The following is a 22942-nucleotide window of genomic DNA, read 5'->3' on the forward strand; positions in this document are numbered from 1 at the left end:
CTGTTCACCGCAGTGAGAAAGTCTTCAAAATGCACCCCCCCCAGACCAATGTGGCCTCCTGACAGAAAGCTTATTTATTAAAAAAAATTACAGGGTTTGGTAGTTGTTCTAGAGACCCCCCCCCTCATTCAAATTGGCAATCCCATTTTCATTTTGTTTCAAAGTTATTTTTTAAAAGGAAGACAGGAGACGGCGGGGGTTACTAAATTTATCTTCTTCCCCAGGCACCGGGGATTGGAAAAAAAAAAACACATTTACGGCGGGAGGGGGTCTGAGGGCCTGCAAACAACTCGAGCCACCGCCTCAGGCCAGGACCCTCGCGGAGAGGCGGTAGGTCTCCCTGGAGGCCCCCAGGGGGTGGTTGCGGCCCACAAACATGGTGGGGGGCAGCCAGGGCCTCCCGCCTCTCGACGGGGTCGGCGGACCACGGCCTCGTGCGGACTTTACAGCCGAGGCGGCGGTGGCAGCGGTGTGTGTGGGGCGGCGGTGGCGGGCGGGAGCGCGGAGGTGGAAAGAAGGGGGGCGCTGTCACGGAAACTCGGGCCGCCGGAGACCCCGCCGCAGCGAGGCCACTGGGCTCCCCGGTTGTGGGGCGTGAAGGGCGCCGAGCCGGGGTGTCCGAGGGACCCACCGGGCGGAGGAGGGGGCCCCTCTATCCTTCCGCATTTTCCTGGGTCTCTCTCCCGGCGGTGACGTGACGTGCTGACGGCGGGCCCGTGCCGGGGAGCTGGGCCGCTTTTTGTCAGCTCCGAGCTCGGCCCCTCCTCCCTCCCTCCGCCCGCCCCACCAGCCGGAGCCCGGCCCAGTGCTCCAGAGAAAGGCCGGCCTGCAGCACCCGCCACCGTCGCCGACCGCCGCACGCCCGTCCGGTGAGTCCGGGGTGCCGCTGCGGCCGTGGGGCCTAGCGCGCGCGCCGGCGGCCTGGTCCCGGCCTGGTCGGCGGCCCGCAAGGCGCCCTCCCGCGCTAGGCCGGGCGGCGTGGCGCGTGACGCCGTGCAGGCCCCGAGGAGGCCGCAGTTAGGCCTGGGGTGGCGCCCGGGTGTGGGGAGCGACGGTTGAGGCGCGCTCTGTAAACGGGCGGCGGCTGGGGCGCTGTTGCCCGGAGGTTGGGGAGGCGGCGGAGGGGTCCTAGGTGGGCGACGCGGCCGACCCGGGGCACCGTGCGGGGGCGAGGCCTGGCGAGGAGGCTAAGGCTGCAGGCGTGAGGTGAAGGCCGCAGGCCGGCCCGGCCGATTTTCGCTATGTAAATATGGGCGAGGGGGGGGGAAAGACGGACGGGGGACAAGATGGCGGCCGCTCGGCGCCTGCTGCAGGGGACGACTGAGGGGGTTGCCGGGAGGGGGAGCCGCCATCTTGAAGGCGGCGTCTGAGGAGAAAATTCCGCTACAGCCCGTGAGGGGGGGTGGGAGAGCGGGCAGCGGCCGCGGCGGCGCTGGCGACGGGCACCGGAGCCCGGGCGCGGCGTCGAGTGTGCGCGGAGGGGCGTGTTCGCTTCCCATGGCGGCCATTGCCCTCGCCGCCATGATGAGCACTTGGATTCCAGGCGCTTGGCGGCAGCGCCACCTTCCTGCCCAGCCTCCCACAGCCCCGTGACTGGCTGCTGTTTCCGCTGCATTTCGACTCAACAGCCGCAGGCGGCCATCGCGGTCGCCTTGGCGCCGGAGCCACCTCATCTGTTTCGCTCCGGGACTTTGAGCCTTTCCCTGGCTCTTGCCGCCGCCGCCGGTGAGCTGCAGCGGTGACAGTCGTGGAACGGGAGACATTTTATTGTTTGGGTTCCCCCCCCCCCTCAGAGACAGTCAGCCATGGCCGTTAGGGTGACCCCAATGCGGGTGTTCTCCGCCAATCGTTGCTTTCACGAGTCCGTGAATAAAGAAAGAAAAATGATGGGAAAGTTCTCACCACCCTTTTGACCAATAGGGGCAAAAAGGCGTCCTACGCAAGCGGAAGACTGAGTGGCGGAGGGAAGTTTTGGTCTTCCTTTCCGTGGAAACAAGTTGCTGGGGAGGCTCCGTTTGCAATTTTGGTATCGCCTTTATTTCTTTTAATCGAGGGACCTAGGCGGGAAGGGAGCGAGTCTCCTGGAGCCGCGAGTGCCGTTCCCCCTAGCGCACCTCACGTGCCGGGCCAGCTAGGGTGCCCGCGAAGTTGGCGGGCGGCACGCGACTCGGGGAAAGTTGTCTCCCTCGCACCGCGCCCAACTTTCCTGGGAAGCTCGGAGTCCCGGCTTAGCGGGGCCGCCTTCCGACGGGGCGCCCGGGCCGCAGCCCCGGGAGGTTCACGGACGGACGTGCCGGCTGCAGGTTGGTGGAGGCAGGCGAGCGAGGACTGGCGAGCGTCGAGCGCCGCGCCGCAGCTCCGTCCGAGCCCCGTGGGCTCCTACCGAAGGCACGGCTTCCGTTTGAGGCGTCGGGAGCGGGTGCCTGAAACAGGTGACGCTTTGGGGTTCCGAACCGGGCGGTTTTAGGTTGTGGCCCAGACAGGCAAAGGGCGTTTCAAGGGTGAAGTTTCTCCACAGAACGACTAGTGTTTTAACTGCTGGCCTGAGGTGGACAGCCTGGGCAGGAGTGGTGGGAACTGAGGCTTGGCGAGGTGGGCCGCGCCGGGCCCGGCCGAAGGGTTTTGTGCCCCGCGGGGGACGCAGCAGGGGCGCCCTCCCTCGCGGGGTCTCTGCTTGGGAGCCCTCAGCGGGAGCCCTCAGCGGCTAGGAGAAGTTGGAGAGAAGTAGGTTGTAGGTTGACCAGTGTTTTCCCGGCGATGATGGTGCCAGAGTGCTCAGAAGCCAGATTTTCTTACCCTCTTAAGAGATGTTTATTACATTTTGAATGATGTTTTCATCAGACAGCTGCCCTTTTCTTTACTCGCTGTGAATATCGTTTTTGCTCAAAGCTGTTAATATTTCCGTGGTAAACTGAGGAGGGTTTCCTGTAATCTCATTCACCATCGTTGAAAATTAAGACTGGTGCAACTTGAAGATGAGAAATGAGCCTGCAAGTGTTTCTATGGTAATTTTTTTAGGAAGTCGGTTTTGAAGAGTAGCTGGAAGGATGATTATTAAAACCAGTGGCCTTCAGGTGCCCTTTGCAATCTGTTTTTCTCCCTGCTGAGAGGAACCATCGTTTTGTTTGAGAGGCTAACTAAGGTTATTTGCTAAGCCAAGCCTCCCTGCGGGTTTTTTTTTTTGGATTAATATTTGACTTATCTAGACGCACATGTGGGAAGTGTGTTTCAGAATTTTATGATACAAGCCTGTGAGTTGCATCGTTATTGATTGTCAGTGTTTCCACTTTTGGTAGACAGCAACAGGTTGGAAATAATGCTCCTGGAGAGAGTGGAAGGTCTGGGACAGTTTTTCCATAGAGGCCATGGCAGACTTATAGAAGTTATCTTGAGCCTGACTTGCCATTTGTCCTGACACTGGGAGGCAGAGGCAGGCAGGTGGACTTTTGTGAGTTCGAGGCCATCTTGGTCCACATAGTGAGTTCCAGGACAGCCAGAACTACATAGTGAAGCCCTGTCTCAAAAAAAAAAAAAAATCACATTTGAAAAATTCTCTTCAAAGACATTTTAAGATTCAGTTTTTGGTTGTATGTGTGTATGGGGGGAGAGCAGTCAGAATATGTAATATATAGTGTGCAGTTGTTCAGTTTAATTAGTACAGTCAAGCAGTTCATTATAAAATGCTAGATAGTGGGTGTTGAAGATTGAGAAGAAATTAAATTCAAATTGTATAATTAGGAAGATTGAGAATGTATAGTTTTCATCAGGAATGGTTCCACACAAAGTCCTTTTCCCTTGCTAGTTCAGAGAATTGCCTGCTGAGACACTTGCTACCTTACCCACCTTGATAAACGAGATGCTGCTTTTTTTATTTATATGTACTTTCCAGATAGATGGCTATTTTCTTTCCTTTTTTTGCGATTTCCATTTTCAAAAAAAATGCTGGAGTTTCCTTTTAAAGACATTCCCCTGTATTGCCTGCTGTCAGTGTTAGTCACCAACATTTGGACTTGCACTGTCACTAATAATGCACTGTTTGTACATGTGCACAGGGGCAGTTCATTTTATTTTAAACCTAAAAAACCCTTAACTGGCTCCTGAAATCCTTCACCCTCATCAAAGGTTTAATTTTTGTTTGTTTTGAGACCCAGTCTAATTAAGTAGCTTAGCTAGCTTCAATCTCCCAATTCTCCTGCCTCAGCCTCCCAAGTGCAGGGATTCAGGCGTGTGTGTTGCCACAACTGGCTTAGATTCTTTTTTTTTTTTTTTTTTAACCTAACTGCAAAGGCTAACCCAGTTATCTGGTTGTCAGAGTGACATCCTGTCCATGATTTTTTTCTCTGTGTAGGCTTTTCTCTTTACCTTTGTCTCTGTAAGGATTGCCTTACCTCTGTCTAGCCTTGCCGCCTGCACACACCTTGGCCTGCCTCCTTTAGGGTGGAGCTCTGCTGATTGAGTCCCTTTCTGGTTTATTTTAGCCTATTTGTTGGAGACAGAGTCTGTCCTGGAACTCAATATGGTAGCCCAGGCTGGCCTCAATCGCAGAGCTCTACCTGATGCTCCTTCCCCCTGCAGGGATTAGCCTTCCAGATACAGTCTCCTGCAATTTAGCTGGTGCCTTCCTGGTCCTTCCAAGTAAGTAGTCTTGGTTTTGCTTGACAGTACAGAAGCCTCATCTGTCTTCTCAACTTTATGCAGTACTTTTCACTTCACCTTTTCCTAAATCCAGTAATTCCCAAGTCAGAAAATTTCTCCTGCATGCCAATGGGTTTGTCGCACGAAAGGGTTCTGTTTCACACATTACTCTGCTGTCTTTGTCTCCTCAACGTTTATCAGCTAGCTTCTCTCTGGAATCTTCTCTGCTAGTTCAATGTCTGTTACCATGTCCACATACCTAGTTTCTTATCCAGCATTTGAAGTGTCTAATGTGTCTTAACATAGCTGAAGCCAAACTTATCCAGCACAAAGATGACCAATACCATTTATAGGAATTTATTTTTTTCAAGACAGGATTTCTCTGTGTGTCCTGGCTGTCCTGGAACTCACTCGGTAGACCAGGCTGGCCTCAAACTCACAGAGATCCTCCTGCCTCTGCCTCCCCAGTGTTGGGATTAAAGGCGTGTGCCGCTGCACCAGGCTTCTTACTCTTTCTGTTAGCACCACAAGTTTTTCTGGCTTGTTACACTTTGTTCCATAGAACAATGTGGACATCTTTAACTTAGCATTTAATTTTTTATGTTTTAGCGGTATATTTGTATTTTTGTCTTCTAAATAGAATGTAGAAGAGACAGGTTCCCATTTGTCTTTATCCCTAAGCAGTACCTGGCAGATGGTCATTATCTCCCCCAAACAATTACCTAAATTATTGGGTGCAGTAAATTTGGTTTACGTTGAATAGTTTCCAGCTATTCAAATTCAGTTATCTATCTAGCGTGTCCTTTGACCAAGGGATATTCATTTTAAGGCACACCTATCTTGTTCGGACAGCAGGTCAAACCCAGGTGCTGAGTAACCTCTATCCCTATCCCATATCTGATTGGAATATGGCCAGCATGCTCTTATTCCTGCCAAATTGTTTTTCCAGACAGCATTTTTTAAAATCCACGTAATCTTAACCCCCCTTTTTTTGCTCAGCAGGAAGTACACTTAAACTACATGGCCTTGATGTATGTAGTCATTTGTCTTTTAAAAATTAAAGTTTTAAATTATGAAGTATTTCAAAATTACTAAAAGTAAATATTAATGAGAGTTTACAAATTTTAGTGTGTTATGTTACATACACACGTTTAATGAATAGTCTAACAGATTCAAGGGTGTATCCCCTTTCATCCCCATTCCTCTTTTCTACTTGTACCATTGTTCTAATATGTGTGTAATGAAAAAATATCAAATATGTGTTTTAGCTCTCTATTGTGAATTGTTCTATAGTTTTCATTCTTTTTCTTCTTTTTTTTGACACAGGGTTTCTCTGTAAAGCCTTGGCTATCCTCTAACTCATTCTGTAAACCAGACTGCCCTTGAACTCAGAAATCTGCCTGCCTCTGTACCGCCATGCCCTACCTATTAATTATAATTTTTGAGATTCAATTTATTGGCTTTCCAGTGTGCTGCACGGATTTCTGGGATCCCTAATAGTCTTATGGGGGGGGTCTATGAATTCAAATTTTCATAATACCATTATTTGCTCTTTTCATCTACATTAATCTGTACATTATACACGTATTAGAGAATTCAACAGTGTCATAATGGAGTAAGCACAGAAACGGTTGACATTCATCTTTTCCTCTGTGAAGTGAATCATTAGATTTGCAGAATTGTAAAAGTTTCATTTTTACTTAAAAATTCTAAAATTATTTATGCTTATATATAATAAGATTTTTAATGCATTAATGTTTTTAAATCTCTATTTCAGCGATGGTGGTGCACACTTTTAATCCCAGTGCTCAGGAGGCAGAGCCAGGTAGATCTGAGTAGAGGCCAGCCTGAACTACCAAGGGAGTTCCAGACAGCCAGGACTACACAGAGAAACCTCTCCAAAAACCAAACCAAACCTCAAAAAGCTCACTTCAGTTTCAGAGGAGCCTGAAACTTAGCAGTCCTGCTTTTAACCTCCCAAGTGCTTAGATGTCACCAAGCTGGATGGACTTGTAGTGTCAAGTTCTTTAAGTATGAATGAGATAAAAAAACTTCTTGAGGTCCTTTAATTTTGAAAGCTTAAAAGAGTCCTGAAACCAAATGGTTTGAATGAAAACTACTGTTGTAGTTCATTCATGGTGTTTGGGGGCAAGCAGTGCTGGGCTTCAGATCCAGTCTTCGAGTGCTAGGAAAGGCCTCCTCATGCTATACTTGAATGTATGAAAACACTGTGATCTGTTTCCTTCTGGGGGGGCACGTGACGCTGTTGGCAGTTTTCAGCAATTTCTAACAGTGCCGCTGTGAGTATCCTCTAGCAGCGCTCTGTCCTGAGACTTTAGTAAAGGTGCAGTTGCTGCATTGAAGAAGTCTGCATTTTCAGTTTTACCGGGAATTGCCAAAACACCCAGTTGCATTTGACAATCTTGCCAGTTGTTTCTGAGCTTGTTTCTCCAGATCATTGCCAAAAGCTTAGATTTTGCTATTTTTGTGAAACTGTTGGGTATAAATGCAATCTCTTTGCTGTTATTTTGCATTTCTTTGGTTACTGCTGGGGTTGACTGAACCACCCCCTCCAAATTTAGTGCCCATTTGAGTTTTCTGGGAATCATTTGTCCATGCATCCTTTTATTGACTTTTTTATGTTGGACTGTTGCTCCCCCCACCCCTTTTTTTGTTTTTCAAGACAGGGTTTCTCTGTAGTTTTGGAGCCTGTCCTGGAACTAGCTCTTGTAAACAAGGCTGACCTTGAACTCACAGAGATCTGCCTGCCTCTTCCTTGCTAGTGCTGGGATTAAAGGTGTGCGCCACCCCCCCCCACCCCGGGCCTGTTGCCTTTTTTCTTACGGTTTGTGGATATTTTTGTATTCTGGATCCTAAAGATTTGTGATTATATATGATGAAAATATCTTCCTGCTCTGTGACTTTCCTTGTAGTTTTGTTTACTCTTTGTGTAGGTCTTAATGTTAAGGTAGCCAGATTTGGCTGTGTGTGTGTGTACGTGCGTGTGTGTGTGTGTGTGTGTGTGTGTGTGCATGTGTATGTTACCACTACCTGGCTGTGTGTTTTTTATTTTTTTTCGAGACAGGGTTTCTCTGTCCTGGAACTAGCTGTTGTAGATCAGGCTCACCTCAAACTCACAGAGATCTACCTGCCTCTGCCTCCCTAGTGCTGGGATTAAGGGTGTGCGCCACCTCTGCCTGGTGTGCTTTCTCTTATGTACAATTTGGAAATTTTTTTCTAGTGTGTGATATAGGGATCTCATTTATGTTTGTTTGCATTTGAATTTCTCAAATAGTTGAGCCTTGTTTCCTCAACCCCGGAGGTATACCATATTTCGCACATCTGTTTTTATTTTGTTGAAATTTAATTACATTGTGTGTGTGTGTGTGTGTGGTGTGAGGTACATGGGGGGGGGTCAGATGACAACCTCCTAGAGTCAGTTCTCTATCATGTGGGTCCTGGGGGTTGAATTCAGGTTGTCAGATTTGGTTGCACGTTCTTTTACCCTCTGAGCCATCTCATTGGCGTCACATCTGTTTTTAGTTTCTCTTTCTGTTTTTATTGCCCTGTTTGGCTAGTTCTATCACTGCCACGTTGATTTAATGATGATAGCTTTATAAATAAGTCTTTTTATGTTCTTTTTTATCTTAAGGATTATTTTAGCTGTTTTTGTGTCACCTTTAGGGTTAGTTTTTCAATTTCTGGGAAGAATGATTGGATTTTTATTGGATTTGCATCTACATCTATTAAATTCTAGTCTTGGTTTATAATCTTGGTTGTGATATAAGTCAGGTCTTCTCTTAGTTTGTTCTCTGACGCCCCTTTTGTGGCACTATGAATTAAACTCAGTGATTCACACATGCTAGACCAGTGTTCTTCTGCCAAGTTGTGTTTCTCCTTTTCCTCCTCATGTATCCCAGACTGTTACTACTTGTATGTAGCCAAGGATAACCTTGAACTTTGGATCTTCCAGTCTCCTCCAGAGTGTTGGAATTGCAGACATTTATTACCACTATGCTCAGTTCCTTGGTAGCCTTTTAGATAGCATGGTGTATGCAGTGCTGGGGATCGAACCTAGGATTTCATGCATGTTATCCTCAGCCCCTGCAGTCCTTTTTTTTGTTAATTTTTTCACATACTTGTCTATGTTGGCCTTGAATTCATTCTAGTCCAGCTCAGGCTGGATTAGAATTTGAGATTTTCTTACCACAGCCTATGGAATTAGGGGCTCTGCTGCCAACTCCCTTCCCCCATTCATGCTGAGGCTTGACTCCAGGACCTTGTGCTCTATAGCTAGACAAGTGCTCTGCAACTGAGCTGTACCAGTCTAACTTTGTATTCTGTTTTCATAAGCAGCGTGGTAAATTGATCTTACATTGCTTGAACTCTCGTGACATATGTCATGGATTTCCTTCCTACATTTTAACATCTTCAAGTAAAAATAGAGCCCTGTTGATGGTATTGTATAATTAATTGCTTGTCCAGGCAGGTGTCACCATATAGTTACAGTTGCTTGCACAAGCACAGGCTTGGTCAGGACTCTTAATTTTGTCATCACTTTAGAGAATCTGTGCATTGTTTCATACTATTTGATGTCAAACAGTGCAACAGAACACAAGCATTTAGCAGTTGCTAAATGGGTGTCTGCCTTCAAAGAACATCCCACAGATAATAGTAAAGCGTTTTAGGGAATGCTGCATCACCAATACTTGCTGACAGAAAATATTTTTGTTAGGAACAACTGAACAGGTTTGAAGAGTTAGAAGAGCAACTCACAGAACCCTGAATGTAAATTAGGCATGCCCTGCTAATTTCTTGGATGCATAGGGCCATGGATGTGTGTGTGGATGTGCATGCACGCGTACATTCATACATGTACAACATAGTATAAAAGTCCTACCTAAATAATTTCAAAAGTTTTTTTTTAATTTTGGTAAGTCTAAATGAAAATCCTAGATAATAAGGGAATAGGATATTCTATTAATTGATTGTTTTTTCCTCTACAGGTGTGTATCACTGTGCCCAGCTAACCTTGTAAGATGAATTGGGGAGCATTCCCTCTTTTATGAAACAGGTCTGTTTAATAGAAGTGATCTGATTATTGAAAGTTAGACAGAGCTCCATTTGTAAAACTGTACTTGGTTTCTTTTTCCCTTTTTGGTAGGTTTTGGATTTGATCGATGATTGATTTGTTTTTGAGACAGGTTTTCTCTGTGTAGTTCTGGCTGTCCTGTCCTGGTGTTTGCTCTGTAACCCATGCAGAGATCCCTCTGCCTTTGCCTCCCAAGTGCTGGGATGAAAAAGGTGTATGGCACCACCGCCCGGCTGGACTTGATTTAGCTGTAACCTCTTCTCTCCCATGGTATGGCCTTTTGGCTTTTCTTGAATTTTTCTTTTCTTTTTGGTGATTTATACAAAATAAAGTTTCCCTTCTTAGAAAAGTATAAATTCTCAGCTGTTTTGAAAAATATGGGTTTTTTTGATGATGTTTAGGGAATTTAACTTTAATTACCATTTTTTTCTTAGTGTTGTTCGTAAGTTAGTAACTAACCTGTACTTTCCAGACTTCTCTAGCTGTTCATTTTATGGGTGCTTTGTGTTTCTACTCTGGGAACTATTATTGCCTTTCCTTCTGCTTTGTTTCTGTGTGTTCTGACATTAAAACAAAATCAGTTGGAGGCTTGCTTACTAGTAGTGCTTAACTTATTTTTCTTAATTTTTTTCTTATTTTTTCAAAGCAGGGTTTCTCTAGTTTTGGAGCCTGTCCTGGAACTAGCTCTTGTAGACCAGGCTGGCTTCAAACTCATAGAGATCCACCTGCCTCTGCCTCCCGAGTGCTGGGATAAAAGGCGTGCGCCACCACCGTCTGGCTATTTAACTTATTTTTGAGGTACATGTATTGAAATTTGAAAACTTTTCTCTGATAACTAGGTCTTACGATTTTGATGCCTCTTTATTTTTATTATTAAGTGGTTCTAAATACATTGTCCTTTTCACATTTTTTTGTTAAAGATGAGGTCTCATGTAACCCTCTCTAACTGGCCTGAAACTTGGTGCTCAAACTTGCTGTTAGCCACTGTAGTTTTTGGAGCCTGTCCTGGAACTAGCTCTTGTACACCAGGCTGACCTCAAACTCACAGAGATCAGCCTGCCTCTGCTTCCCAAGTGCTGCGATTAAAGGTGTGCGCCACCAATGCCCAGCTGTTTTGTTTTTGTTTTTTGAGACCGAGTTTCTCTGTGTAGCCCTGTCTGACCTAGAACTTGCTTTGTAGGCCAAGCTGGTCTAGAATTCAGAGATTGGCCTGCCTCTCAGTGCTGGACTAAAGGCATGCGTCACTACGCCTGGCCTGCTTCCCTTTTTGAATGATTTGATTCCGACTATTATTTGGCTCCTACCTTTAACACTGCAATGATTGTATTGTATTAACTTCTCTCTGTTTGTGGAGTGGGTCTGTACTATTAATATTTTTTGTTTTTTGAAAGAGGGTTTCTCTATGTAGCCTTGGCTGTCCTGGAACTAGCTCTTGTAGACCAGGCTGGCCTTGAACTCAAGAGATTCATCTGCCTGATAGGTGTTATTTATAAATATTTAACTTGGAATTCATAATAGCTAAGTTTCTAGTTTGGTTAAATTGTTTTGTGTTTTTGTTTTAAGTGACAAATCACTTTTGTAATAATTGACAAAGCTTTCTTTGTCTTCTGGCGTAGTTCATACAGTTTGGGGAAAACTTGATTTTTGAAAGGGTTATACCTAACAGCTGTATTTATTTTAAAAATCTTTATGGTGATTACACTCGTTTTTTTTTCTTCCTCCTCTTTCTTTGGTGCTAGGATTGAGCCCAGGGTCTTGTACATGATAGATGAGCATGTTACCACCGAGCTGCCTCTCCAGCCTAGGTTGTGTGTCTAACAAAGTTACTGCTGGTAATTTGCATGTCCCCTCAATGTGCTAGCATTAACTAAGTTTGCCATTTTTTTCTATATCAGCCCCCCCACAACTTTTATTATTAGGTTTTTAGTTTAGCAGTATTTTATTGTCTTTGTTGTACTTTCTTTAAAAAAAAAGCCAGCTTTAGATTATTCCTTCTGTAAATTAGGTGGTTCCTTAGTTTAGTTTCAGGGAAAGATTGAAGTTTAAACGCTCATTGATAGTCAACTTGGAACATATTTACTGCTGGTCTTGTAGGGCAAACCCAGCCTGTTCTTTTGTTTAACAACTCAAGGATTTATTAAGTTATTTGTGCAAGACTTAATTGCTAATTGCATTAACAGAAGATCAGTGTAGAAACACTCTACAGTTTTGCAGCTGCCAATTTAAAAACATTGTTTTAGTTATGGAAAGGCCCAATATTCTTGCCAGTGTTTAGGACATGTGGAGACCATTACTGGTGTTAGTACTACAACTGCAGAATCTGCAAGACCTAACATAGTGTATTTAGGGAAAATGGTAATAGAAGTCATGTTTGTGTCGGTAAGGTATAGTAGTTACTTTTAGTGTTGGTATTGTGGTAGGACAGTGATGTTAACTGTTTATAGTTAGTTTACCATGGTGGCCCATGCCCTTAATCCCAGCATTTGGGAGGCAGAGGCAGGTAGAATCTCTAGTTCAAGGCCATCTGGTCTACATAGGAGTTCCATGACAGTCGGGGTTACATAGAAAGACTAATTCTCAACAAACAACCCCAAGCAAAAACAATTAATAAAACCATAAATAAGTGTTCAAAGTTTATATTTGTGATATTGTATAGAACCCAGATTCATAATGCTGGGCAAGCACTTTAGCACTGAACTATATAAAAAGTACAAAGTGGCAATAAGTGATTTTTTTTTAAAGTAGTTACCAGACAATTAAGAAGAGAATTAGTTTGAATAAAGTAGTTGAAGGTGAGCCTACAGTAAACTATAAATGGAAGGCAGATAGAGTAGCTCCACATGTCATTCCAGCACTCAGGAGGCTGAGACAGGAAGATTGTGATTCAAAGACAGCCTGGTCTATTGAATTGTGAGAATTCTTTTTCAAAAAATCAAAACCTAGCAATAGCAAGTGAGTCGCCAGGTGAGGATGCTTGCTGTTAAGCCTGACTACTTGGGTTCAGTTCTTCGAGACCGCATGATAGAAAGGGAAGGCTGACTTCAAGGCTGTCATCTGACCTTCGCTACGATGTGAGTCTTGGAAATGTACACATCCACATGCATCTACTCAAAAACACTAAATAAAGAAAGTGTAATGAAAATTAAAAACACAACGACACAAAACCCATTAAGTTCTAATGTAGTAGAAAGACTTTGTTTTGTTTTGTTTTGAGAGAGGGTCTCTTTGTGTAGTCCTGGCTATCTTTGAAGTTACTTACTATTTAGACCAGACTGGCCTCAGTCAGACTCACGGAGGACCCTTTGCCTCTTCAGTGTTGGGATTTAAGATATTGCACTATCATGCCCAGCCTAAGTTGTTGTTTTTTAAATGCAAGGTTATATATATATATATATATATATATATATATATGACTCATTGAGAAAAGAACTGTGTAAGAAAAACACTCAGCTAAGTTAACAAATTATCAAATGACTAGGCCAGCAATTAATTAAATGCCCAGTTTGGTAAAAGATGGCTGCAGGGATTAGAGGAACAAAGGAAATGGACAAGGAAGCACTTCCTTATAATACTAACATTTCTTTACCCTGCATTGCAGTTGATGGGAAATGATCTTTTTAAAGTTTTACCTATGGACGGTTTTATTTCACATATTCTTGTCCAATGTAAATTAAATTAATCTCTCTATTTTATGTTTAAATACGGTCTTCATCCTCGTTTTATACATTCCACTCCAGTACTGCACCTACAGCTAAAGACAGAATACTCTACTTGAGGAGACGCGAGTAGGACTTTGAAAATCTCAGCAAAAGGTACAAAGCAACTTAAAAATCAGTCACAGTTGAAGTGGGAGAGGGTGAACCAGAGTTGAGTTACGTTTGTTCCATTATGATAAACAGTAGAATGTTATATGGCAACAGTGGATTGGTAAATTACTGCATGAATTTAAAGGACATTGTTTTATAAAAGAGTTAATGCTTTCTTTGTCTGAAAACAAGTGCAAAGCCTGTACCATTCCTAACATCGAGCTAGTCTTAAAAGCATTTAACACAGCGTGGTATTGTTAGTTTTCAAATGCAGCTAAATTTAGAGGATATTTTTGGCAGTTCTTAATCTGAGCAGGAATAGGGGTTTTGGAAAACATAAGGGTTTAAGTTTGTCATTTTAGGGCCAATTTTTAATAGATTGTGAAAGTTCGGACTCAAACTTTAAACAAACAAAACCTTGAAATTACCAATTGGCATAGAGTGGTTTTATGGAAAAACTAGTCTAACAAAAACTTGGCATTGAATTCCTGAGTGAAGCATACAAAAAGTTCCAAGTGGGACAGGGCAAAGAAGGACAGACAAAGTTCTTCCATTCACAGCAGCAGGCATTCTCTCTGCGTGAGGGACTTGGAGCCTGGACCTCACAGCTGTGCACACCGTGTGAGTGCTGGGAATTGACTTTGGGTCCTCTGAAAGAATAGTCAGTGATCTTAACTGCTGAGCCATCTCTCCAGCCCCACGTTTAATTTTTTTTAATATTTATTATGTATACAATATTCTGCAGGCCAGAAGAAGGCACCTCATTACAGATGGTTGTGAGCCACCATGTGGTTGCCGGGAATTGAACTCAGGACCTTTGGAAGAGCAGGCAATGCTCTTAACCACTGAGCCATCTCTCCAGCCCCCCCACATTTAATTTTTAAAAATTTCTGTTTCATATATGTTTGTGGGTTTTCTTGTTTTTTTCGAGACAGGGTTTCTCTGTAGCTTTGGAGCCTGTCCTGGAACTAGCTCTTGTAGGCCAGGCTGGCCTCGAACTCACAGAGATCTGCCTTTCTCTGTCTCCCAAGTGCTGCAATTAAAGGCGTGCACCACCACCGCCCGGTGGTGTTTTTTTTTTATTTACATATTTCCACACTAATTTTTTTGTACAATAAAAATCATGACTTTGAATTCAACATAGAATAAAGATCGAATACCTTTGCTTTTCCTTTCTGCCAAAATCGAATTGAGGATAAAAAAAACCTAGCAGTGGGGGGAACCCTGAAATGTACTTTTCATCAGAGTACTGTGATTTTCTTCTTGAATAAAGCAATTTAGAATCTATCAATGGCAAAAACCAAGAGTTTTAGTGAATCTATGGCTCCACACTAAAAAGTGGTATCCTGTAAAAGCAAGCCGTGGCTGTAGCCAGGTGGTAGAAGCTGAGCCATTTCCCTGTGGGTTGTAGGTAGGGCTTATCTTTGGTGGTTTTGCAGCAGGAAATGCATTAAATTATCTGAGTTGCACATTTGTTTGTACACATGAATTTGCAAAATGGATGCTGTGGCAAGAAAGATTGGGGTATCTGGACAGGGGTGGCATACACCTTTAATCCCAGCACTCAGGGAGGCAGAGGCAGGCTAATCTCTGTGAGTTTGAGGCAAGCCTGGTCTACAAAGCAAGTTCCAGGACAGCCAGAGATATACCCTGTCTCAAAAAAATAAAAGATAAAACTAAACAAAACCCACAAAGGTTGGGGTTGTATTGCATGCTAGGCAAGGTACTTTATTTCTGAGCTATATTCTAAGCCCCCCTTTTTTTGAGACTGAATTCACTCTGTAGCACAGTCCAGTGTCAGTCTCCCAAGTAGGTAGGATTGTTGGCCTGTGCCACCAGGCCCATCTAAGGGGCAGTGTTTTAGTTGACTTATATTACTCTGCAGGCTATGATACTGGCCATGGGAAATTTTGCACTTTGCCACTGTTGAATGAAAGCCTGACTGATGACACGGGTTTTTTCTCTCCTGTATACTGATATTAGAAAGGATGCTTGTGACTTAGATGGCGACTGTTAGAACACAAGTTCACTACTTGTCAAAGCAGAGCTTTTCATTGGGGCTGAGAAAGTTTCCCAGCTGTCAGTGTAACTAATTTAGCAACTTGTTCATAAATGTGAACAACCAAAAGGAACAATGCTTTTGAAGAAAACCAGCCATTTGGAAGGGGCTTCCAAAAGAGCCAACTGAATAATGGAACACTAGAGAAGAAAGGGTAATGTCGGCTATAGAATAAACATTGGGGTCTCAGAAATATCTGGGAAGATGTTTGTCTACCAAAAAATTTAGAAGATGGGGGGAACCACCTCAGTTTGTTTATGAACTCTTGCTAGGCGTGGTGACATACTCCTTTAATTCCAGCAGAGGCAGATGGATCTCTAGATCCCAGGGCCCTCTGGGACAGCCAGGGACAACATAATAGACAGACCTTGTCTCAAATTTAAAACAAAACAAAGCATCTTATATATGATTGTCCATGTATGTAGCTAGTATAGAAAGTTAGTAGAAAAGTAGATACAACAAGAGAAAGTTGGGGGTCGGAGAGACAACTCAGTGGTTAAGAGCTTATAGAAGACCAGCGTCTGTGTTGGACGATCTACCATCTGTAACTTCAGCTCCAGAAGATCCCACACCTTCTGCCTCTGTGGGTACCTGCACTCACATGCACATACCCACACACATAAATACATAATTCAGAGGCAAATAAGAGAGAAGTTAGTGATAATAGAGGACAGATTTAGGAGTATTTATCCTGTAATAGGAACTCTAGTAAGAGTGAATAGAGAAGCCAGTAGAGTGGCACTCAGGAGTTTGAGGCAGGAGAATAGTTACCGATTTGAGACCAGCCTGGGGCTGCGTTGAGTACAAGCCAGCCTTTTCTGAGACCGCAAAACAAAAAGAAGACTAAATAGAGAAAATGGAAGGAGCTGGCTAGGGTTCTATTTAGCTCAGTGGTAGAGCACTTAACCTAGCATGTACTAGGTCTAGAATCAATCTCTAGTTCTGAAAAAATGCATTAGCAATGCCTGGAAAAACACTAAGAAAATGTCTAGTATGCAAGAACCTTATGGCATAGATATTGTAATACCGGTGGGAAAGTTTGAGGCAGGAATTGCTTCAGAAACTGAAAAAGAAGGCTGAGATTCAACTTCTTGGTAGACTACCTGCTTTGTTCAAAGGCCCTTGAAACGTCTAGTATCAAAAAAACCAAGGAAATGTCTTTTAAGAAAGGGTCAAATCTTGATTGAAGGGCCCACTGAGCATATGTGTGAGTTGAGAAGAGGTTGTTAGAGTGATAACAGCAAAAATAAAGAAAAGCTGATGAGATTTAAGAATATCTGACTTTAGCCAGGCATATAGTGGCTAATTTAGTACCGGCACTTGAGAAGTAAAGACAGGAGGGGAGGGTCTCTTGAGTTTGAGGACAGCCTGATCTAATAGTAAGTTCAGGCAGCCAGGGCTGAATAGTAAGACCCTGTCCTGAAAAATAAAAAGAATAGCTGACTTTGAGGGTTAACCTAAGGGAAATAAAATATGAGTCTGGATTTGAGATTATTTGGAGAAATAGCTAATATTGAACAACGTGGCAAAAAATTAGGAAAGCTTACTTTGGAGGGAAGATATTAGGTTTTCATAGTTGTAAATTTTCACCATTTTTACTTTCTGAAAGTAATTCTGGACAGGTTTGCTTTTGTTATTCTTGGGAAGTTTGAACAATTTTATCTACCATATATTTTACAAATTAGTTCTCTGAGTGTGACAGAAATGATGGTAGCCATTTTATTAAATCAGAGTTCTGGGGGACCACAAGCAAAAAAGTGGTTTTTGTATATGTATATTGACAATATACATATCTAAGACTCCTGTTAATTTGCCGAAGAAAGTAGTCAAAGAAATGTGTGGGTATACAGAGCTAGAACACAGCTGTATTGCCATAAGTTTGAATCCAGCATGGACTGCGTTGTAAGACCCTGTCTCCCTCTCCGCCTCCCCAAAAGGAAATTAAAGAAATATAAAATAAACAAATTATCCTAAATTCCGAATTTAAGAGATAAAATGCTCTTAAATTGCTCTTCCTACTGAGTTGGTGGGGGTGTTTATTGCTCTATTTTAAAGATTGGAAGTAAGGAAGCTTTGGAATTTTGTGGATTTCTCCCAGTTCAATATTTCCCTTAAGACTTCATTTTTCCATTGTGACTTCTTTCAGAATCACGACTTCTGTACCAGGACGGAATAGTTTTCCAAACTAGGGTGAAGGAATCTCAGAGGTGCTTGGAGGGTGCTTGAGAAAAGTAGTAATAATTTGATTCTTTCTTTTTCATTTGGATTTCATCTTGGTGCTCTGAACCATTCTGTTTATTTGGCTACTTTTGGAGGTTGGTTCCTGCTCCACAGCACACAGACACTCCCACAGACAAATCCGTGTGATTGTTGGCCCACCTTTTGCAATGACCCTTACTTGATTATACTCCAGAGAGTATTTCTAAGTTGTTTCCATTCTAACAACACAATTTCATTTTGATTGTCAGAGGGAATTAACAAGTCTAACCCCGGAGGGGTTACAAAGCCCTCAGTATAGTCATTTCTACTTGTAAGTACAAAGTGTATTTTTTCCAAACCTATTTGAGTTTTGCAATGGCCCTCTTCCATGTTTGCTAGAATATGTTAGAATATGTATATGATTAAAAGATGAAAATAACAGCAGATAATTCTCTCCTGGCACGTCAGGTTCGTATTGCAGAACTTCTGAATGTTGGGGGTGCTGAAGTATTCTGAGCCCAGGGGAGTGCCGTGATCAAAGCAGTGGTAGGAGGATTAGTCTTCCACAGATATCAGGAATACCTCAGAATTTGGCACCTATTCAACTTGTGCTGGGTTCCTAGTCATTTGTTACGGGAGTGGCAGTAAAGAGCAAGGCCACTTGAGAGGTTATTTTCATGCCTCAGGGATCAGGAAGTATGAAGCTGAGAGACAGTAATAAGACTAGAGATAATAAGAACTGGGATGGATTACTGAGAAGTTCTGCAAAGAAGTAGTTGACAAGATCTGGCACCCCGGACTGACAGTGAGTGGGGAAGGAGAAAGGAATAGTGGCCAAGAGTCATCAGTCTGGTAGAGGCATAAGGTTCTGTTTTGAGTATATAAATTTTGGTGGTCTGTGCAAATAGCCCAGGGGAGTAGAGAGAAAACAGTAAGAGAAAATAGTTAAGTGTACCAGACTAAGATTAGGCTTCAGTTTTAGTGTGGTGAGGGGGGTCAGGGCAGCTAGCTGTGTAGAGAAGGGGAAGAGACTTAGGATGGCACTTGGAAAAACAGGCAGGAATGAACTTCAGAATCAGTGGAATTGATTACCTGTTAGAGTCTAATAGAAAAGCCAAGAGAGAGAAAAGTAGAGCAAAGTAGTTGTTAAACAAGTTGAGAATCTTTAGAGTTAATGGAAATTAGTCTTATGTAGGGAGATTTGAGGTATGTGGAACCTAAGAACCTTAATGTATCCCCTTAGTTGGCTTAATTTCATGTAATATTTCATTATGCTTAGAAGGTTAATTTAGCCGGGTAGTGGTGGTGCACGTCTTTAATCCCAGAACTCAGGAGGCAGAGGCAGGTGATCTCTGTGGGTTCGAGGCCAGCCTGGTCTACAAGAGCTAGTTCCAGGACAGGCTCCAAAGCTACAGAGAAATCCTGTCTTGAAAAACCCAAAAGCAAAGGGGGGGGGGGGTTAACTTAGATTTGTCATTTCATAGTTGCAGTTTTAAAAAGGGAAAAGAATAGGGAGTGGGTGGTGACAACTTAGAGCATGTACACTTTGTTTTTCATGGTTGAACAGTTTTGTTGTTTATTAATCTACCCATCATTTGTTTTAATTTCAAATTGTTTTTAGCACAAAACAGCTATTTCTTAGAAGTGAATAGAACCATCACTGACACACTGAAAAACATTTGTTATATAAGTTTTGAGTTTCTCATGATATTTCTTTAAGAACTATATGGCCCTAGTGTGTCAGGCCAGGGTTGAGATGCTCTGCCCTTTTTGTTTACTGAAGTGTGTGTGCCTGTGCGGTGCTGGGAGGTACTTGGGAGAATGGTAGAAGACAGAATGATGGAAAGACAGTTTGGAGTTAGAACTTAAGATTAAACAGAAATGATGCTTAGAGAAATTCCTTTTAAAATTTTCATGAGTATATAGTATTTACTAACAAAATTAAAGGCCAAAGAAAGATGCATCTAATAGCTCCATTTAGATTGAATTAAAAAGTGAGAAAATAGAGATAGGGAAGCCATTGAGGAGGTTTACGCAGTATTTAGAAACAGGCAAGTAAAATCTTTGGTGTCTGATCTTTTGAAATAGTAACCAAATAGTACTTGGTAATATATTACTTGATACGTTATGTTTTTGTTTCCGTTTTTTGCTAAGTAGGCGAGATAGAATTAAGGTTATTGGGATGCCTTGCAAAATCCCAAGGTAAGAGAAAGTGGGGCTTCAGGGAGTTCTGGGCTCAGGATCCAAAAATCAGTTGGTAAGCCTCCTCTTCCCCCTTCGTCTACTTTCTCAGGGCATTCACTTGATTCTTTTTGTTGGTGGACTTTATTTCACTGGTCTAAACCAAAGTGGGAAAATAACTTCTCAGTTCCTCTGTTCTAGCAGCCTAGACTGAGAGATGGAGGTAGGCAGAGAGTGCGAGCAGGATGAATGGAGGAGATTCTCATTCTTGCTCATGATTGCAGGCATTTGTGAGTAGGAAGTTGATTTTATTGTGCTCAAAAGTGAACTTAAAAAAAACATTTCATAGCTAGTACTAATCAACTATGGCCAAAAGAATTAAATACACTGAAAAATTAACTTGCGTAAATCATGGGTTAAGAAAGGTGGTGGTACACACCTTTCAGGCGTGGTCCACAGAGCGAGTTCCAGGACAGCTAGAGCTACACAGAGAAACCCTGTCTCGAGTTGGGGAGGGGAGGGAGAGAGAGAGAGAGAAGGGTCACTCACTGTAAAATGGAATTCCAGAGTGTTCTTACTAACATTACCTTTACTGTAATTATGTACTTTGGGGTTCAATGATTGTTCAATATAGTGGTTGAAAGAGAGGGTATATAAGTTTAGAGAAGTAATACAAAAATTGTTCAGAAATTTCCCACAGTAAATTACAGAATGAATTTTTAGTTGAATCTTAAAAAACCTAGTTGCTAGGAGGTGGTGGCATACACCTTTAATTCCATCACTTGGAAGGCAGAGGCAGGTATTTTGAGGTCAACCTGGTCTACAGAGTTGAGTTCTAGTACAACCATGGCTACACAGAGAAACCCTGTCTTGAAAAGTCAAAACAAAACAAAAAAAACCCAAACAACCAAAAACAAAAATAAAAGATTATTGACTGCTTTTCCAGAGACTCAGGTTCAAATTCTAAAACATATGTGGTAGCTTATAACCGTCCATAACTCTACTTCCAGGGGAAACTTGGCACCCTTTTCTAGCCAACGGCATGAAATGTGTGTTATGTATTCACATAAGGTAAATCATTTTTTGTTTTTGAGACAGGGTTTCTCTGTATGGCTCTGGCAGTCCTGGAACTCACTCTGTAGACCAGGCTGGCCTCAGACTCAAAGATCTGCCTGACTCTGCCTACCAGGTGCTAGCATTAAAGGTGTGCTCTGATACCACCACCTGGCTCAAATAAATCTTTAAAAGAGATGTGTATATAGGCAGTATCCCAACCTACCAAATTTGTTTATTTATTTTGGGTTTTTGAGACAGGGTTTCCTCCATGTACCCTGACATTCTGGAGCTTGCTCTGTAGACCAGACTGGCCTGGAACTTAGAGAGATTGACCTGCCTCTTTCTTTCAAGTACTCGGCTTAATGGTGTATATCACCACCACCCTGCACTGAATTTATTTTTATTTTATTGATTTGAGACATGGCGTCGCTAGACAGACTCTTACTGTGTAGCTGAGACTGATTTGGAACCCACTGTGTAGCCCAGATTGGTCTTGAGCTTGTGAGTCTCCTGCCTCAGCCTCCCAAATGCTGGGATTATAGGTGTGTACCTGGCATGTATCTCAGTTAATATTGGGCCTGGGTAAAGGTGATCCTTTTGATTTATATGTTTATATATTAGATAGATATTTGTTGGTCATAAAACTTGAGTGCTTTAGAAATGAAAATGTGACATTAAAAAAGGATATCAAAACTAACACTGACTTCACTTTTCCCCTTGATTTAGGAGTTGTGACTGATGAGAATTGAAGGCCATGGATGAAGATGGACTTGAATTACAACAACAGGCGCCAAACTCATTTTTTGATGCAACAGGTATAATGACTTGTAATTGCATTGTGCTTTTTATCTATCAAATTGAGAGTTTGTTATGGGCCCAATTGTTAAACTCTCACAGTTAATCACTCTTGGATTTCAGAATCTACAAATGGGAAAGTGAACACATTATCATCCCTCTACACAAAAATTTGACTTCTTCATAACTGACTTTAATATTCTTGTCAGTACAAGTTGAATATTATTTTTCTTTCTATCAGAAAGTTGAATTTTCTTTCTATCTGAAAATCCCAAATGCTCCAAACCCCAAAACTTATGAGTGCTGACAGGACACCACAACTAGAAAGAAAAATCCACACCTCATTTCATGGCATGGGTTGAAGTAAAAACACATGCATAAGAAGAATGACCTTTAGGCTGTATATGTAAGGCACATATAAAAGAAATGAATTTCGTGTTTAGACTTGGATCTTTACTTAACTCATAAAACTTACTTTTTCTGGACCGGCAGCCAAGATACTGGATTTTCTTTAAAAAATTTTGTTTTGTATTTCTCATAAGGATGTATATTTGTTCCATTTGTAGCATTTGTTGAGAACAATATTTACTGAGCACCATATGCTGTGCAAGCTGTGATCTCAGTTAAGTCATTTGATCTCTTTGGGCAAAAATTGATTTCATCTTCTGTCACCCCTTTAACTAAAACGAACTCCTGTATTATGAGCTGCTTTTGGGAGTGACACTGGGGAGGAGGCTTAATAAAATCCAGTACTCTGAAGTCGAGGGTAGGTTCTTTCTACTACCTCCCCTTATCCCACTGCCCCTTGGCAGTGGCATTTCTGTTCACTGTCTGTCAGTAGAGATAGACAACCTCAAGCAGATTTCTTCTGTCCTCCTTTTCACTTATACCCCAATTCTTTTACGTTCTAGAATAAAGGTCAAAGTCTTAAGATTCCATAGTCAGGTGGAGATTGTTGGTGATGCCCGAACAAAAAGGAGAAGGATGTGAAGAAAGTGGAAAAGAAATTCATGGGAAAGATGGAAAATAAAAAATGCAAGTTGTGGGAAGGGAGATAGAACAAGAAAGAAAATGCATGAAAAGCACAAACTGATGCATTTGCCACCTGTAGTTAAATTA

General features: G+C 42.7%; 1 protein-coding gene across 9 annotated transcripts in view; it reads left to right on the forward strand.

Annotated features, from left to right (window-relative positions):
• The first annotated feature begins 725 nt into the window (after positions 1-725).
• Positions 726-22942, forward strand: part of Zfx (zinc finger protein X-linked) — a 43867-nt gene continuing 21650 nt past the window's right edge. The window contains exons 1-4 of one of the 9 annotated variants that reach the window (XM_048449800.3): positions 726-869; positions 9642-9709; positions 13465-13539; positions 21755-21843. In XM_048449800.3, coding sequence (XP_048305757.1) covers positions 21783-21843 — 61 coding nt within the window. In that variant the 5' untranslated portion in view covers positions 726-869; positions 9642-9709; positions 13465-13539; positions 21755-21782. Of the gene's footprint in view, positions 870-1779; positions 2433-4498; positions 4636-9641; positions 9710-13464; positions 13540-21754; positions 21844-22942 lie in introns of those variants that run through there. The other 8 variants (XM_048449791.3, XM_048449794.3, XM_085684615.2 and 5 more) reach the window with 8 other exon arrangements.

Source organism: Myodes glareolus, chromosome X, assembly GCF_982192425.1.
Source record: "Myodes glareolus chromosome X, mMyoGla1.1, whole genome shotgun sequence".
Lineage (NCBI taxonomy): Eukaryota > Metazoa > Chordata > Mammalia > Rodentia > Cricetidae > Myodes > Myodes glareolus.